This window comes from Cynara cardunculus, assembly GCF_001531365.2.
Source record: "Cynara cardunculus var. scolymus isolate 2C chromosome LG 4, CcrdV1, whole genome shotgun sequence".
Classification (NCBI taxonomy): Eukaryota; Viridiplantae; Streptophyta; class Magnoliopsida; order Asterales; family Asteraceae; genus Cynara; species Cynara cardunculus.
Genome location: NC_037531.1, coordinates 10550967 through 10571353, shown reverse-complemented (window position 1 = coordinate 10571353; position 20387 = coordinate 10550967). Strand labels below are relative to the sequence as shown.

Here is a 20387-nt window from a genome sequence, read left to right as displayed (position 1 = left end):
AAACAACCATGGGACCAACCATATATCCCAAGATTCCAAAATCATTAACTTCCCAATATCTAACGGCAAACCAAGTACCGGGTTTTGGAGATTGTAGCATCCTCTCTGTAAGCCCTCTCCATTGAAATTAAACAGAAGGATATTATATATGATATAAAGATTTGTTGTATATGATAAATAGGTTTTTGAATCCTGTCATCTCAGTTTGTACTTTTTCTTCTCTGCTTGAAATTTGAAAACGAATTTGCTGAGCTATATGGATGGAGTTGTACAGGATATAGCAAATTCAAGACGGGGTAAAGAGGTAAGGGTACAAAAAAGCATAACACATCATATACAATATTATATATATATATATGATATAAAGATTTGTCATCATAAGTTACGCTTTGAAAAAGGTCATGGCACGACGCCTAAGGTTTAAGGCTTGCTCAATTCGCCACCCCCATGCCACTCGTCACACCATTTAAAATATTGATTATAATTCCTAATATGCATGCCCTATGATTTGGACCTGGTATGTTGTTTTGACTTTAGTAAATATTCACTTTTGACTTAGGGGTAGTTTATCAAACACTTATTCGGGTAAGTGATTACTGGCAAAATTCAAAACTATCACTTACTTACCGAGTAAGATGTTAGTCCACTAAAATGGTATCATATGCAACAATTTAATCGATAAGCACTAACCGTACTTGTAAGAGTCGTCACCTTCACTTACCGGATAAGACTCTCGGTCTGTGCATTTGCTCTTACTGGGTAAGATTCTTGGTCCTTGGCGTATGCGTACGGTAAGGTAATGTGATTTAGTAAACGCTTACCCGGGTAATTGTTTTGTAAACGGCCGCTTAATCTTAAATTTCCATCACCTATCGATTTTAACATTTCTTTCTATTGATGTTACTCAATATTATATTGCTGGTACTTTCTTCTCGTTGTCATTTTCACGAAAGTATATATCGAACCAAAACTGCTTGTGATTGTATGAAACCAAGAATTACTAAGAGCCATAGAACAAGAACATGCAAGTTTTTTTAAGTATATATAATATTTATATACGACAAATAAAAAAAATAAACTCACATACCCTACTCATCTTTGATAAAGTTTGAACCCTTGACCTCCTAAAAGACCAAAGACCAAAGACCAAAGACTCACATACCACTAGGCCAAAATCCGTTTGATAATAACATGCATTTTCATGGATGTCTTCATATGATGTCACGATATCTTGTTAATTTGTGGTACTATAAATCAAAGAAATGTTCAATTGATTTGCTTGTTTTAATTGATTTGGATGTGTTTTTGCATGGATGGGGTGGCTTGTATTTAGAGTGCTGACAAGGGTATGTGACGGGTTCGTTAAAGGTTATTTCGGTACGTTATCCATTTAAAATACCTATAAATAAAACTGGTAATCATCTATCTCATAAGACTCTTATCCATATCTTATAAAATAATGGGTAACAACACCGATAATTGATAAATAAATATCTTAAACTCGTATATCTTTGTTTCGTATGGTGTTATAATACCTAACATGTAAGCCCTATGATTTGGACTCAGTTCGACGCTTCTTCTCTGCAACTTTTTTGAAAAACAGTCAAAAAAATATATTATTAAAAACTAAAACAAATACAACCAAAAAACAAATACGAGATCCGATAGGCTACAAAAGATCAAATGCAATTAAACAACGATTTCTATCAAATAAGATAAAACCCTCTCCAAGGCACATCTATAACTTTGGTCCTCCATATATTTATTGGTTTGATCCGACCCCGAATACATTCTTTTATCCATACTCACGTTTCGATACAATTAGCTTTTCGGTTTTTTGAAGTTCTTTCAAATTATTGTATCTAGTACAATTGTTAAACACATATGTATAATGAGTAAATTGACGTAATGTATAGCACATTATAAAGTACATTATGACTTAATTAAGACCCAACAAAATACATTAACCTCTTTATGCAGTAAAGGAATAACGAAAGCARTGCGCAGCTTTGTGATTGGACTTGATCAATGCTCTACAATATGCATGGATCATCAAGACCCTCATCATCGATATCAGATAAATGAACGATGAGGATATTATGAAATATGTATTAATAAAAAGAATTCGTAAACAATCCTAACAATTTAATGTTCCTGTTATACTTTGAGGCATGATTAATTGCACAAATGATGTGGCTATTCTCATCTTGTTTAGCGATCAGTTTAGCCAGCTTTCTAAAACAAATTTCACACAAATACATGATATGATTTCTATAAGGATATATAATTTTAGCAATTGAAAGAAAAATTACATAAAATAATTACAAAATAGAAAAAATTAAAAAAAAAATGAAGAAAAACCATTCCAGCCAAAGTTCCAAGACTTGAAAGTAACAATAGTATAATATTGAGTGAAAATTTAGAAATGTCAACATAGATACGATGCTAATTTATATAAGCCAGAAGTGCAAATTTAGAAAGGTCAAAACATGGTACCGGGTCCAAATCATATGGCATGCATGGTAGGTATCATAACCAATATTCTACATGAGGGGGCATCTAGTTATGGTGACACCATTAATACGTGATTTATGACATTAAGGGCTTGTTTGTTTTTTAAAATTTGCCTCTTAATTTTCTTTTATGTTTGAATTGGTCAGACATATAGACTTTCAGATCGTTTGTTTTTCTCCCCAAATTAAGAGCTGAATTCATAAGGTTTCCTCTGAATTTTTAAGTGGTAACCTTAGCTCTTAATACCTCTTTTTTGTTTATCCGCCTCCTTACATCGCTCTCATCCCATTCATCGATTGAAGCTAGTATTCTTCATATATCGCAGATTCAAGCTAGTGTTCTGGTAATCTTTTCGATCTCTCTTTGGTTTCAGATTTCAGATTTCAGATGTAAAAACAAACAGTATGACTGATTCAGATTTCAGACTTCAGCACCATCTTCAGAAGTGAATTCAGACTTCAGACTTCAGCACCTCTTAAAAAACAAACGCCACCTAAATCTCAATATCACATACATATATACAAAGGGATGTTTAAATGAGAACGGTAACAAAATAAGAGAACGAAAACAAGCAAATTAAATCAACTGCAAAATCACATGTGATTTTACACTAACAGGCTAAGTATGTGTTGGCGACGTGGCTCGCGACCTTAGGTCGTGGTCAAAGTTGCGTGAATCACATATGATTTTACACATGGTTTTAATGGTAAAATCACATATGATTCGACCGTTTTTTTATTCTTTTATTTACTTGTTGTTCTCGTTTCAAAACCGACTATATATATAATATTACAAAAACATATGTTTTATATCATTACTCAATAAGTTAATGATACTAAAAAAATTAAAATTACGTTATATCAAATCAACCAAGAGGTTGGTGTAGAATAAACTATAAATGGGTTTTTCATGTCTTACAAGAAGGATGAAGGTGATTCTTTTTTAGTCTTTTTTTTTTCTTCTGTATTTTCTATAATTTTCATTGATCGAATAGGTTTACGGTGATCACAAGTGTGTATCCATGTCTTGAAACGTATTTGTGAGTTTGAAATTTTATAAATGTTCGTGATTCATTTGGAATGCCCCTTTTTAAGTTTTATGAATGTTCCTTAATTTTGTATGAATTCTATAAAATCAAAGACGACAAGGTGTTTGGAAACGTGTATACACTATGTTTTAAACCTGTGTTCATGTTGTGTAATCATATGGTGTTCACGATGTGCAATCATATGAAGTCCCGTCAAGCAATTGAGATTTTTCGTTTATGGTGCAATTTTAAGTCTCATGTGTTCCTGCACTAGATTCACGTATTCACAGTGTATTATTAGACAATCAAAATATGTAAATTGTTAATTTACAAGGGTGTTCACAAAGTATCTGCTACAAAAATGATAGGTTTAGTTTTATAGATTATTTACTTAGTGTCCACAATGTGTTCACAAGGTTTTCACAACAAGACTATAACATTTTTCAGTGCATGATTTATGACGTCAAATCTCTATATCATATATGATATATATATATATATATATATATATATATATATATATATATATACCCAAAATAATACATAAACATATTTTTCTATTATTACTCAACGAGACAATGATATTAAAAATTTCAAATTAGGTTATATCAAATTAAACCAACCAAAAAACCGAAAAAAACTATCGAAATCAACAAAAATAACTATAAAATATCCACATAAATCAATCAAAAACTTAAAAAATAGGTTATACATATTTTTATTTCTCAAACATATATATAAGTTAGGTACAAAATTGGGAAAATAGACAAATTAAGAAATGGATAAAAACCGTTGGAGGGGAATATTGTTGATAGATATGATGCAATGGATAAAGTAACAGCACTATAACATTGAGTCAAAAGTAAAAACAAGAAAGTAACAGCACTATAACTAATAACATTGAGTCAAAAGTGAAAACAAGAAAAATCAAAGCATCCGACTGGGTCCAAATCATACCCATTCATGCATGTGATTAATAACACCATAAACCAAACGAGTTGACAAAACTTGAAACGCGACTTCAAGGTTGATTTCGATGACCAGCCGCTTTACTTACCTACTATAAATACATGCAAGAACACATCATCCTAATCCATTAAAACAAGCAAATTTATTGAGCATTTCTCATAAAGTAACAAGATATCGATCATCTGAAGACAGCCATGAACATGCATGTTCTTGTTCTAGGGCTCCTCGTGATTCTTGGTTTCATACAATCACAAGCAGCTTTGGTTCAATATACTTTCGTGGTAAGCTTTCGGTTCTATATACGACTCTTTTAACATGTTTTCTAGCTAATTTGTGAGGGTTGGCAAGTGACTTGATATTTACATACCTTTTTCTGTTTCCAGGTTCAAGAAAACAACTACACAAGGCTATGCAACAGCAAGAACATTTTGACAGTTAATGGACAATATCCTGGTCCGACTATATCTGCTCGTAGAGGCGACACGGTCATCGTCGATGTTATCAACCAAGCCACCCAGAATATAACTATTCATTGGTGTGTATACATTTATGTGTTAATTTCCTTCTGTGTATATATATACACTGAAATGTTCTTTTAACTAACATCATAAGTGGTACAGGCATGGAGTGAAACAACCTATCTCCATGGTCTGATGGGCCAGAGTTTATCACGCAATGCCCAATTCAACTTGGTACGCGTTTTAGCCAAAAGATTATTCTTTCTGACGAGGAAGGCACGTTATGGTGGCATGCACACAGCGATTGGTCTCGAGCCACCGTACAAGGTTTACTAGTCGTCTCTCCCAAAATCGGGWCTACTTTTCCGTTTCCTAAACCTCATGCAGAGGTTCCCGTCATCTTAGGTACGTGTTTAATCATCTTTATACCCTTTGACAACACGGGTTCTTATTTCTCAACGATATTCCACGACGAAATCGAGCACAATTTTTATATAATCCTGGTGAAAATTAAATATATTTTCTAATTCAAATAACTTTTAAGACAKAGAGAATTAATGATCGAGAATAATGCAGGTGACTGGTGGAAAAATGATATACAAACAGTGATGGAAGACTTTCTGCGTACAGGAGGAGATCCAGCTCCCTCTGATGCTCTAACAATCAACGGTCAACYGGGCGATCAATACAATTGCTCTCGTCCAGGTTGGTTGATTAAGGCGAATTGTGTGATTAATCAACCAAATACTAATATGTAGATATGCTTCCAGATCAACTAACTAATTATGGATTTGTAATGCTAAATGTCTTCAGGAACAACCATTGTAAATGTGGATCAAGGAAATACTTACTTGCTTCGAATGGTAAATGCTGCCATGAACAACATCATGTTCTTTGCAATCGATAACCATCAAGTCACCGTCGTAGGAACTGATGGGGCATACACCAAGCCACTAAAATCAAATTATGTGACTATATCACCTGGACAAACACTAGACCTCTTGTTAGAAGCAAACCAACCCCACAATCGCTATTATATGGCTGCAAAGTTCTATAACAGCAACCCTCGTAGTCTTTTTGACCGCAGCACCACCACAGCCTTCATCAAGTACAATGGGAACTACACTCCATCTCCATCACCTGCCTTACCTGTTCTTCCTGCTTTTAATGACCGAAATGCATCTGCTGGTTTCACTAGTAGCCTAAGAAGTTTAGCAAGTCGTGATCATCCCATTGATGTTCCATTGAAAATCACGAGGAAGTTACTCTATACACTTTCGATTAACACATTGCCTTGTGCGAGTGGCACCACATGTGCGGGACCACAGGRTACGAGGTTTCGGGCAAGCATAAACAACATTACATTCGAYACTCCAAGGACTTCGATTCTWGGAGCTTATTACCGTGGAATGAATGGTGTTTACGGGGACGACTTTCCTGATAATCCCCCTTTCATCTTCAATTACACTGCAGATAGTTTGAATACGTCGCTACRAACTCCCATGAATGGAACTGAGGTGAAAATCCTCAAGTATAACGATACGGTGGAGCTTGTTTTCCAAGGAACAAATGTGGTTTCAGGAATAGATCATCCCATGCATTTGCACGGACATAGTTTCTACGTTGTTGGATCTGGATTCGGTAACTTTGATCGACAACGAGATCCTTTAAATTATAATCTWGTCGACCCTCCTCTTCAACAAACCATTGCAGTTCCTCAGAATGGTTGGACAGCCATCAGATTYAGAGCAAATAACCCTGGTACGTCAATTTCCTCCTTTTAGAATGTGTTTTATTTTGCAYATCAGTTTAYATATTCAGTGTATTACTTAAATATGCAGGAGTATGGTTCATGCATTGTCATTTTGAACGTCATGTTAGTTGGGGGATGGAGATGGTATTCATCGTAAGGAATGGAAAGAGTGGCGATGCAAGAATCYTGCCTCCACCACCAGACATGCCCAAGTGTTAGAAGATTTATTCATTTCTTTCTGAAGATTATTTATTTCCTTCTATATATTAATTTTAATTGGCAATGTTCATCTTTTAAGCCTATGGTCTCAAAGATGTGTATACATTTTTGATTCGTTGATTGATTATGTATGTACAACACTTGAATAAACAAAGGTATAAATTTGTTCATGTATTCACAAATATCGTGTTGAGCGACATTTATATGTTATTTTTGTTCCTTTTTCGGGTCTAGTGTTGTAAAAAATGAGAACGATTTGACGTCTTAAGCAATGGGCTGCGTATATGATAACGGTTTTGGTATATGTTGACATGAACTATCATATGATAACGATTTTGGTAGCTATGTTGACATGGAATGTCATATGAAAGCGATTTGATTGTGATTTCATATGACTCTTTTACCTTCAGATGTCATCAAATTTAGGTGATTGTTTTGGCAAAAATACCCTCTAGGTTCTTTATGAACACTGCCTCAAAATGTCACTTAGGCAACAAGTGAAAAATATTGCCTAAGAGGAGTTTATATGTTGCGTAAGGCTTAGGCGACAAACCCGTGTTGCCTAAGCAATGTTGCCTTCTCAATGTGGCATAAAAACCAAGGCAACATATGCAAACAGAATATATTGCCTAAGCGGGCTTCTTAGGCAACACACAAAAGGTTATGTTGCCCAAGTAAAAAACATATGTTGCGTTAGATATCAGCTTAGACAACATACTCTATCTGAATATGTTGCCTAAGATATCAGCTTAGACAACATACTCTATCTGAATATGTTGCCTAAGATATCAACTTAGACAACATACACTATCTGAATATCTTCCCTAAGATATCAACTTAGACAACATACTCTATCTTCATATGTTGCATTAGATATCAGCTTAGACAACATACTCTATTTAGATATGTTGTCTTTGAACTGTAATTAACATAATATAATATTTCTTTTAGGCAACATTTATATTGTTTAATTGTAGCCTAAAATTTTTGTGTACCATGATGCAATTATTTTCTTGCACACTTTCTACAAATGAATCTCAAACAAGCAAACAAACAACCAAATGTTGTATACAAAACTTTTATAACCGAACGAACAAAATTAATAAGTTCAATAATTGAAAGATAATTTTTTTTCCTAAATAAGTCTAAAAGTAGGCAACAAGTTCAATAACACAAAATTAAAAACTTAACCTAAAACATGAGAGGTCGGGGTTGTTGTGTTAGAGTTTGAATCACTAGCACCCAACATAGTCATCAATGATTGTATCATCTTTCTTTGCTCGGCAGCTTCCTTTTTTGCCTCATGTTGTCCCTCTTTTAACAAGCGAATCTCCTCATCATGCTCAGCAAGTTGTTGCCGCAAATCTTCCTCGTCAACTGCAGATACCGGCTTAGAGAATCCCTTCGCCGGTCCTCTCATCCTCGCGGGTTGAACCGCCAAGCTACCCATACCTCGAACATGTGACTCGAAGACGCTCGATCGCGTATTATATTCAACCTTCGATGTGATGCAGTAGGTATATTTGTAACTTCACCATGTTGATCCCACACAATATAATTTTTCATTATACCAACATCTTTCAAATGAAAAATTATATCCGCCTCATTTTGAAATAACATGTTGCTACAATCTATGCAGGGGCATTTATAATAACCATTCCAACTCAATGAATTCTTTTTAGCAAATTCCAAAAATGCATATATTCCAAAAATGTATTTTTTCTCGACTCTTTTTAAATTCATCCAACTTTTGTTCACATTTTCTGTCATATATATATGTGAAAAATAAATGCATGCATATAGTAAGAGCTATAGATATTTTTAGACATGTAGTAATCCAAATTTACATGAGATAAACATGAAATAACTACAAAATTAGACAAAATACGATAATAATTACCTAATAATCTTTAAATGGCTTTTGATGATGAATACAACGTTTGTTGGAAGACAAAACTCGCCAATATACTCCAAATCGCGTCCCAAGACCTTAGAAACAAAATGTTGGAAATGAAGATTAGATGTTGGAAATGGGGGAACTACAAATATTTATAGCTGATTTTCATCTTAGGCAACATAGAAACAAGAATATATATTGTCTACGACAGATCTAAAACAACAAACACAATAGATTATATGTTGCCTAAGTAAATGTGATGGATTTATCATACAATGCCAGTTGTCAACCTTAAAACTTATGACAATCTTAAAACCTTCAACTACCAGAAGTTATTATGTTTTTAAGCTTAGGCAACATAGAAACAATAGAATATGTTGCCTAAGTAAATTATAATAAATCTTTTGTACAATGCCAATTGTCACCTTGGAAACAATAATATAATGTCTAAGTAAATTGGGTTGAATTTATAATTTTTACCTTAGGCAACATATAAATAGGAATATATGTTACCTAAGTAAACTTTGTTGGATTTATGTTTTTTTTACCTTAGGCAACACAGTATAAGAATATATGTTGACTAAGTAAATTTTGACGGATTTCAAAAAAAATATGAGTGTTCAACATTGAACTAAGGCAACATAGGCTAATATGTTGCCTAGGATACATGCAGGCAACATAGATTTATTATATGTTACCTAAGGTCACACTTAGGCAACATAGAACCATATGTTGCATTAGAGGAAACTTAGACAACATATAATAGCCTTTGTTGTCTTAACGTATCTTAAGCAACATAGGCAATTTACATTTGTTGTCTAAGACAACATTTGGTGTAGTGCGAAGTGTGTTTTTCTTTATTGATTGAAGTGGTTATGGTATCAAAACAAAAATGTATCTATCTTGTTGATGTTCATCTTCTAAAACAAGATAAAAAACCATCTTCCTCAATAAAAACAAAATTAAACAATACTGATTAAAAAAACCATGAAAAATATACAATCATCATGAACAAACATTAACTAACTAAAAACCAAAATTAGATTGAAGTGAAGAAAATATGAGCAAATGAATAATGGAATTGTTAATACTTCGATGAAGAGGCAAATGAATGTGTTTATTATCAAAGAAAATTATCCTCTAGATTTACATATATACAAAAATCTAAGATGATTGTAAACCCGGTTTATAAGAAATGGTCAAAACAGTTGTTGCCTGTGATATGTATTGCGGCCTGTTGGGTGATTTGGAGGAGTAAAAAAGGATAAAATCTTCAATGGCTAGATTCAGGCTTCGCGGGAAGCTGTTAACGAGGTCCAATACTACTTTTTTCTGTGGGTTAAAAATAGAGTCAATGTGGGGAAAGATATTAGCCGGGAAAATTGGTGTTGTAATCCTCGTTTATGTTTTTCGGACGTTATGTGATCTAGCGTCTTGCTAGGTTTTTGTTTAATAAATTCTGTTTCTTGCCTTTAAAACACTACAACAAAATCGAGTTTACAGGACACTCCCAATTTTAAGCGTTCTAATAGACCTCTTTATAGGACTTAGTTTATAGGACCAAAAAAATAAAATGTCATATCTAAAGGTGTTGTAATAAGTTTATATGACGCTTTTGGGTATCTTAACAAGTTTTTTAGGACATTTTTAATACAAAGTGTCGCATTAGCAACTTTATAGGACACTTTCTCAAAAGTGTCCTATAAAATCAATATTTTATAGGACATTTGTTTCTATAGGACAATTTTTCAAATAGTGTCCTATAAAGTTGCTAATGTGACGCTTTATATTAAAAGTGTCCTAAAAAACTTATTACGACGTCAAAAAACGTCATATAAACTTATTACGACACCATTAGATAGGACACTTTATTTTTTTGGTCCTATAAACTAAGTTCTATAAAGAGGTCTATTAGGACGCTTAGAAATTGGTAGTGTCCTATAAACTCAATCTTGTTGTAGTGAAAAAAAGAAAAGCCGCAAATCTAATTTTATCTAAAGGAATAATTTTATGTTTTAATTAAACATATCTAAACATAAAATTGAATCACGTAAAAATGTACTTCTTTATGCTTCTTAGCTTAGCCTTTCAATAGCTTGTGTCCTTCAATTGGCATCTTTTTTGTTTATTCTTCAATTCTATGGGTGAAATACTACGTACCAACTCCCAACTTGTGAAGAAAAGTTCAATAGATGTGTTTATTGAGGCCTCTAGTACAAACACTTTAGATAGCTAGGAATTAGTTTAAGTGTAGGGCGTGCACTTTTTCTCTTAAAACGACAAGCGACATTGATGTGTTTTCTTTTAAATTGAAACAAAGAATTGTGGGAGAATATAAATAATTTTGTCAACATGAAGAGTAAGAGATAAAGAAACCCCTACTCCAAAAACATTTTGTAGACATGCTAAAGAAGTACCTTATGGTTCACATACTAAATAGCACAATGTTCTACTTTTGTTGAACTTGATCCACAATTTATGTTTTAGAAAACCATGAAGGGCGGGGGGAGATCCAAGGAACACATAAAAACCGTCGACCAATCTAGTTGTGAATGAACATCGTATGGCACAAAGTTAATCTTGCAAAAACCCATCTTGGATGATTTACTGGATTATATATGTCTTTTTCTTATAGTATTATTGATATTTGTAATCTATTAATTTGTAGATCCTCATTAACAACATAATTCAGAAAACAACAACCACAATGCACTGAGAAATTGGTATTGTTGTTTGACGTATCATACTACATCTTGGATGAGCCATGCTTAAAAGATGTCCAATTCACTAAGTAAAAGAAGATTTACACAAGGATATGACTTACACTTCAATAATTAGAAAATGTTAAGAGATAACTAAAATCAATTGACCAATTTATATATGTCTTAGAAGACCATGACAGGGGAGATCCAAGGAACACATAAATACGTTGACCAATCTAACATAGTCTGAATAACAATAACCTCTTAGTCCACAATCCACGTTCTTTCCTCCAAATAAGAGGCCTTAATTTGAGGTACCTTTCGGTTACCTAAGAAAAGTCTTGATTGCTTTTAGTGTGGCTTATCCGAGTTTGACATATATACTGACTTACCATACCTACTGAATGAGCAAGACCTAGATGTGTGAGCACCATGGCATACATAAGACTTCTAGTGGTGCTTGCATAGGAGATTGGTGAAATTTCCATCCTAGCTTCATCATACTTGGACAATCCTCCTCAAGATATTGATATGCAATGGCATTTGAATGTGACAACTTTTGCATTGTCACGTTAAAGGGTTCCAATACCTTTTGAATTTATTCTCCTTGTGTAAGCTTCAACATTCTTGGTCTTCTATCGCAGCTGATTTCAAGGCCAAGAATTTTGTTATTTGTCCTAAATCCTTCATCTTTAGTAGACTAATTTGTCAGTAATCCATTAATGACCATTTATACCGGTAAACCCTTGGTTAGCTATACTGTCGATATCGATCTGCTATTTGTTATGTCGAAAATCCACATATGATCTGATGGTGAACTGTTGATAAAGCGTGTGCTTTCAGTTTTTCTTTAGAAGTATGAAATCATTCTAGTGACGTATTATTATTTTTTTTGTAAGGGTGTCCGGGCCAAAGCCCGACTAATCCCCAGCAAATTTGGAGGCTAAACATGGTCTCACTTAAATGTCGTCAACACTCCCCTCCCAGGGCTCGAACTCAGGTTCATGACTATGCCATGCCCAAGCCTTTACCACTAGGCTGGAAGGTCTTTGACTAGTGACGTATTATTGATGGGTGTTTCTGTCACTTAAATGTCCTTGGGTGTAATTTACTATATATTTTTTCAGTGAAAGATTTGTAGCAATGTATGACAATATGTGGAATCGCTTATAGAGAGATGCGAGGTTTTTACATGTAGAATCCCTTACAGAGAGAAGAAATATTCCAACATATAAAGTTTTATGTTTCATGTCTAGCCGACATGAGACTCCAACGTATAGGTCAGATTGGAAACAATTATCGAGTTCAATATCTAGGGATACAAGTCAATAGCCTTCCAAGCAATAGAAACTCCACTATAATACTTTATAAATATTACAAGTTATGATAAAAACACACAAACTTTTTGCAAGTACAAGGAGTAACTTTAATATCGACATACATGATACATAAAAGAGAAATGTCACTTTTCACTTTAACAAAGAACAACACCTTTGCCCTCTCAATTCTTTATTTGATTCCTTATTTACCCCTTGAGGATGAAATGAGAGTACTTCACCATATCCATATTATACCATACGAGAACCCACTCCAAAAGCTTACATCATTGAGGAAACATGATCATTCCTTGAAACAACTTTTGCATATAGAGGTTCCTTCATTTCGCAAGAGAGCTTCAGCACTTCAGTTAGGTCAACAGGACGAGCCATGTCTTGAACCCAGTCAAAACGGTTCACCAACATAGCCACCCACCGGCTAACCGTAACCATACCCAAGTTCATTCCAGGGCAAACCCTACGACCTGCTCCAAATGGTGCAAGCCTAAGGTCCCTGCCTCTTATGTCTACCTTAGAACCACCTGCAGACAATAAGAACCTCTCAGGCTCAAACGCAAAAGGGTTGTCCCATACATCGGAATTGTGTGTGATGGCCCACATGTTGACCATGGCAGTAGTGTTTGATGGAATGACCATGCCATTGGTGAGATGGACGTCAGATGTAGAAAGACGAGCCCATGATAGGAGAGGACCAGGTGGATGGAGACGAAGGGCCTCTTTGATTACAGCTTGAAGGTAGGGAAGTTTAGCCATTTCAGCATCATTGACACTCTTGTCTCCCATAACGTTGTCAAGTTCAATTCGGAGCTTGGATTGAATGCCTTTATTCAGCACCAATTCAGCCATCACCCACTCGGTTAGAAGAGCAATCGTATCAGTGCCTCGAAATACCATTTCCTACATAATTTCAATTAAAAATGATAACCTATTGTAGTTGGTAATAATTTAATCTTATCTTAAAAATCCTTATATTTGGTCGGTAAGAAAGATCTTGAAATTGGTTTTTTATTAATTATTTTAGTAGTAAGGTCCACGTTATACATTTGAAACATAAATTGAAGCACACGTGTACGTGGGGACCTACGTATTTTTCAGTGTTTTTGTACCTTCCCATGTGGAAAGAACAACAATAATTTGTAAAACCAACATTAATCTGTCTTATAAAAGTCAACTAGAAACAAAAAGAAATGAGTCCCAAAATCAAAACTACTAGATTCACAGACTTAATTGGATAAGTCCCAGCTAAAGATGTCTGAATTCATACTTAATAATCACTTATATGTTTTGGGTTCGAATTCAAACATCATCCCGTTTCTGGAACGTTGTGATTTTCCTCCCCACCGTAACCGGCGTGGTAAGAAATGCGGATTTTGATACCCACGAATTAGGGCAAAATAGTATTTTGTTACTCATGAATTTATATTTGGAATCGTAAACATAATAGTAGAATCCCCATATAAAAATTAATACTATATGCATGAGAAAATATGTTATAAAGGGACAATTTGCTTTTACGTGTGTATGGTTCCAATGGATAAGAGCAATCTAAAAAGAATAAGGATGATACTAACCCATAGGATGGCCACCATATCATCCTCACTGAGCTTCTCTTCGCCATCTAAAGAGAGCAAAACATCAACGAAGTCGGAACCCTCATGGAGATCAACCGAGCCTCTGAGTTTGTGTTCATTGATGATCTTTTGGACAAAAATCTTGACTCGAGGGACAAGAGCCTTGCACCGATGGTTGATGCAAAGCGGGTCATAAAAGTACTTCAACCACGGCAAGTGATCAGACCAGTTAAAAGCTCCCAGGAGCTCAAACCCTTCTGTCACCATCTCCTGAAGTTCCATAGATTCATCAACATCCCCAGCTTTATTGTAGCTTTTGCCAAAAACAATTTCCATTATGTTGTTCAAAGAAGCAGTTTGCAAGTGCTTTCTTAGTACAACAAACCCATTCAAGGACTGTTCTTTCGCAATGCCATTTAACATGGAGGTGCACTCTAGCCGGCGTGTAGGTTCGTGTGCAAAAATGTGCTTGGGAGCTAAGAGATGAGATGAAGCAATTTTTCTCAATTGCCTCCAGTAGGGTCCATCGGGTGCAAACCCAATAGCCCTGTTCAACAAGAGTAGCTTAGCCGATTGCTTGATGGGACGGTTAGCAAAGTGCTGGGAGGTCAAGATTTCACGAGCAGTTTGTGGGTCCGAGGCAACCACAGTAGCGGTGTTCCCTATGCTGATAGCCATGAGTTGGGTGGCTGCTTGGCTAGTTCGTGCCATGGACGCAAGGGTTCGATGAGGCAAGCCATGAACCAAACTCAGCAAACTGCCAAAGATGGGAAGCCCCGTGGGGCTTGGAATGGAAACACAACCTACACGGTTGCGGCCATTTTTCCATGCCGGACCTCCGTGACATGATAAAGTCCATGCCACAATCCCAAAGGCTGAAAATGCTATTACAACGTAGAAAAATACAAAAGTGACGTTCAAGTTGGAAGCTTGAAGAATTAATGGGTGAGTAACTGCCCACCAACTCATATCTTCACGACGAAGCAAGTAGCTTATGGTCGTTGCCATGGAGAATGGAAGTGAGTTGATATGGAATGAGGGTTGATAGAAGCATCGAATGATAGTTGTTTAAATAGGTAACATATATATGTTGTTAGCTAGGAAACACTCGATTGGTTTGAAAAGTAGTATTTTAAGATGTTCTTGATCCTCTAAAAATGGCAAAATCTATGTGCTTTCGTGAGCATACTTATTATGAAAGTCATCTACACCAATAAGTTGTGGATCCAAACAAAACCTTCATTTCATGGCCACGTAAACAATTTTCTAAAGGTCAATTGGGTATTTTAGTATCACTACAAAGACTTTTTTCAAAAGAAAAAATGTATTATAAAAGAATATGCTAAGATTGATGATACGAAAACCTTGTAAATGGGTAAAAACCTTGTTCCATGGGTAGTAATTAAGTAACGTCCATTGATCAAGTTGTCATTTCATTTGGTTATTACAGACGCTACAACAAAATCAGGTTTATAGGAAACTCTTTATAGGACTTAGTTTATAGGACCAAAAAAATTTAGGTGTCCTATCTAAAGGCGTTGTAAGAAGTTTATATGACATTTTTTGACGTCGTAATAAGTTTTTTAGGACACTTTTAATATAAAGCGTCCTATTAGCAACTTTATAGGACACTATTTGAAAATTTGTTCTATAAAAACAAGTGTCCTATAAAAACAAGTGTCCTATAAAAAAAAGTTTATAGGATATATACTTTCTCAAAAATGTCCTATAAAGTTGCTAATGCGATAACTTATATAAAAATGTCCTAAAAAACTTGTTAAGACGTCCAAAAGCATTATATAAACTTATTACAACACACATTTTATATTTTTGTCCTATAAATTAAGTCCTATATATAAAGCGGTATATTGGGACACTTAGAGATTGGAGGTGTCCTATAAACTCAATTTTGTTGTAGTGCTCGGAGATAAAAAGATCGCATGGGCAGCCCCCAATGGCCCTATAGGCTCCGCCCCTGGTTCAGGAGTCTCTTGGATGTTGAGAATGTGAAGGTGGCTACCAATACCATCACCTACATCTATCGATGTCATGGCCATGCCAGAAAGGTCTTCATGTATATCTCCAGATAATGATGTACGAACCGAATCTCGATCAAGTAAAATAACAAATGAACATATCTATGGAGAGCGACCATTATATTAAATTTGTTTCAATCCAGTTTTTTGCCAAATGTTCATTGTTTGTTTGTTTTTATTAGTATAACCTTATCTCTTGCAATAAGAAATGAATCGATCAAGTTGATATATTAATTCAGATATTAAACTGATTCAAACCGACGCAATCAAGTTATAGATTCTTAATTTGTCAAATTAAACTACTCAACCGTTCATTCTAGTCGACCTACAACCGGATCGTTGCAGAAAGTAGAAACTCGTTTAAGTGAATTCACTTAAATAATCTTTGTATCGAGTAAACTTTTTTCTAGGGATATGTAACTTAGTTCGGATACCCGTAGGTATAAGAAATAAGAAGAACTATAATAAGTTATAGTTGAGATAAAGTAAGGGGCCGTTTACTTGAACACTTACCCGGTAAGCGTTTACCGGTAAAATCCAAAACTATCGTTTACTTTACTTACCGGGTAAGATTTGAGTTCACCAAAACGACATTGTATGTAATAATTTACCCGGTAAACGCTAACCGTGGTGAGAGTCGTCGCCATCAATTACCGGATAAGATTCTCGGTCATTGCATTTGTTATTTTACTTACCGGGTAAAATTTGTTAGCTTTATAGACTTTTAATTAAATTCAATAAGTTGTATGCATTCAATAATTATAGTATATATGAACTTAAAGTGATAATACATTAATATGCAGTGCATAATATTTGATAATATATAATATGGGGCATAATTAAATGGGAATCTCATATATTTTCGAGATTTTTATTTTTAGGTATTGTTTCATATGATTTTTATCATCTAAAATTATTATTTAAGGTATTGATTAACATATATTTCTTTGACGATGTGTTTGCTTTATGAGTATTTGGTTTACACCATGAAAAAAAAATTACGTAAAAACATTGTAAACAAATATATGTTACAAATACCCAAAATCTTAGTTTTAGATGGAAAACATGAAATAGCAAATGATGTTATGTTCTCATGATTCTCGTAATTATATGAGTTCTTAAATAATTAGCCCCTTATATATTGGAATAATCAAATGAAAACCATAAAATAAAAGAATAATATATAAGAATCAGTAGTCATGTGTTATTTCATATTCTATGTGCTATTTCATATTCATAAACAATTAACATGAAAATTCAGTATTGTTTCACAATATGAAAAAAATACACATTGGGAAATATTATTACTGGTTCTTACGATTCTCAACCTCTTTGTGGATCTCTTCTCTCTCTCTCTCTCTCAAACATGGACAAAAACTAAATAAAAAAATGGTCGAGCCATATGCAAAATCACATGTGATTTTACACTAACGATCAACACAAAGGTGTGCGGACGACGTGTCCCATGACCTCGGTCACAGCCTAAATTGTGTGAATCACATGTGATTTTAGTCACATGTGGTTCACACAACTTAGGTTGCGACTGAGGTCATGAGACACGTTGCCCACACAGTGTAAAATCACATATGGTTCGACCATTTTCTTATTCTTTTATTTGGTTACTTCTCGTATGAATCTGGCTCTCTAAATCTCTCTCTCTCTCTCTCTCTCTCTCTCTCTATATATATATATATATATATATATATACACACATATATATAGGAAGGTTTAGGGGAAAACTCTTAGAAAAAGAAAATTTGAGGAACATCCTAATAATCTTACAAATGTATGATATGCACATGTTTATTCAAGAAATTGGAGGTGTTTCTTGGTTTTTTATGCATGTTTGTATGTCATGAACTTGTGCACACCAAACTAATTGTTTAGAAATTACTTGTATGCACATGTATATACCATCCAGATAAATGGTTATGAAGGTGTTTGTTAGTTTTTCATTGTTTTACAGATTTTCCCTGAACTTGAAGCTAAGCCTCTATATATATAGGGGTAAGTTTTTTTGTTAACCCAATTTATGGTATTAACTTTGTAAACCCATCACAACCATATATCTTATGAATCAATGGATGGCAATTATGATGACAATTTTATAATAACTAATAATATAATACATTATTATCTAAGACGAACATACATGAACAAGGATATTACTGGGGAAAAAAAATCATCAAGTTTGTAACTGCCCATTAATGATATTAATATTCATATGAACATTAATCTATTGTCATTAATAAAAAAAATCTCCATTATTATGGACATTAATATACACATGGGCATCTCCCTCCGTATGAACATGAGTTCACTTATGGACAATGTGATTATATTCATTAACTCTTATTAAACACCTATAAACGCTATATGGTTATGAACACAATTTTATAAACACTTTATGGTTATGCATACATTCATATGAACACCTATGAACACATATGAGAACATTCTTATGAATACATCATGTTATGAACATATTCTTATGAATCACCTATGAATATTATTGAATATCATTAAAGTAAATTACACATAAAAAATTGTAACATCATTAAATACCATAAAAGTAACTTCTACATAAAAATTATCCATTTGCCCTTCATCATTAAATCAAATATTTAAAGTAACCTCTACTAAATAATTAATATTATTGATCCAATAAGTTTACGAAATTAACAGTATATTTTTGGTTAACAAAAGATCTTACTTTCTCTCTCTCTATATATATATATTGTATTAGGTTCAAATAAGAAACACAAACATGATGAGAATAGGAGAAGCAATCTCAACCACTAAACTAAAATTTTGATTTTCAAGACTGTTCTCACTAATTAAAATAATTATTGAAAATATAAATATCTATTTAGCTTTTATTTTTCTATAACTTTATCCGCATATGTTGATAATCATCGATTTTTTAACCACAACGAAAGTATTGTCGATTTTACGATTTACAGATAGAGTTAAATCTCATTTCTAAGGAGTTGTTGGCTGGTTTTGCATTAAGTTTTTATGTATAAATATGTATGTGTGCATTAATATGTTAGTATAGATTGGGAAAGTTTTAGTTTGTGAGAGTCTTTTACTGATGAAAGGAGCATGTCTTTTAATTATGAGGGAATGTTGGAAAAAACTGGCTTTCTGCATAAAGCTCTCTTATAAGATTACTGAATAAGCCACATTCTATATCATTAAGCTATTATTAAACAGTCATGTATAGTTAACCGAATAAGATGTGAGTCTTATTAAGGACATTAAGCTACTAACAAAAAGGAAGTAAATCTCATATATGAACATGAAAATTGTTGTTCATTGATCGTTTGGAATGTAACCAAATTCAAAAGAACCCAACAAACCACTAATAAGTGATGATGATATGTATATTGATTCAAATGTTAACATGTGAATTCTAACATAGATTCACATGTGAACTTTAATCATAACTTACACATAAATCATTTACAATTACAACCAAGATTATAAATCAATTTAACATTCACACGGAAATCTAAAGACACACACACACACACACACACACACACACACACACACACACATATATATATATATATATATATATGGTTAGGTTCAGGGAAAAACCGTATAAAAAAGACTATGGGACACCCTGATAACCGTTCTTTTGGATGATATGCACATGTGCATACAAATAGTTTATAAGCAATTTGTCTGGTACGCATATATGCATAAGATGTACATGTGCATAAAAACCAAAAAACAACATCAATTACTTGTATGCATATGTGCATACCGTTCAAATGATGAATGGTTATTAATATGTTTATCAATTTTTCTTTTTTTGGAGGTTTCCCCTAAATCTCTCTCTCTCTCTCTCTCTCTCTCTCTCTATATATATATATATATATATATATATATATAT

The 20387-nt window shown here is 33.9% G+C and overlaps 1 protein-coding gene and 1 pseudogene across 1 annotated transcript; one reads left to right on the top strand and one right to left on the bottom strand.

The window, feature by feature from the left end:
• The first annotated feature begins 256 nt into the window (after positions 1 to 256).
• LOC112510847 lies at positions 257 to 6940 on the top strand (annotated as a pseudogene).
• Positions 6941 to 12875: 5935 nt separating this feature from the next.
• On the bottom strand, positions 12876 to 15455 carry LOC112511509 (cytochrome P450 78A7). The gene is made up of 2 exons (XM_025117150.1): positions 14448 to 15455; positions 12876 to 13773 (listed from the first exon to the last, which is right to left on the bottom strand). Exons 1-2 carry the CDS (start codon positions 15453 to 15455, stop codon positions 13138 to 13140), a joined length of 1644 nt encoding a protein of 547 aa, XP_024972918.1. The 3' UTR covers positions 12876 to 13137.
• Positions 15456 to 20387: the final 4932 nt, after the last annotated feature.

Coding starts and splice junctions, on each gene's coding strand:
- LOC112511509 (XM_025117150.1), bottom strand. CDS start 15,455: ATGGCAACGACCATAAGCTACTTGCTTCGTCGTGAAGATATGAGTTGG. Junction 13,774..14,447: donor ATATGGTGGCCATCCTATGG/GTTAGTATCATC, acceptor GAAATTATGTAG/GAAATGGTATTTCGAGGCAC.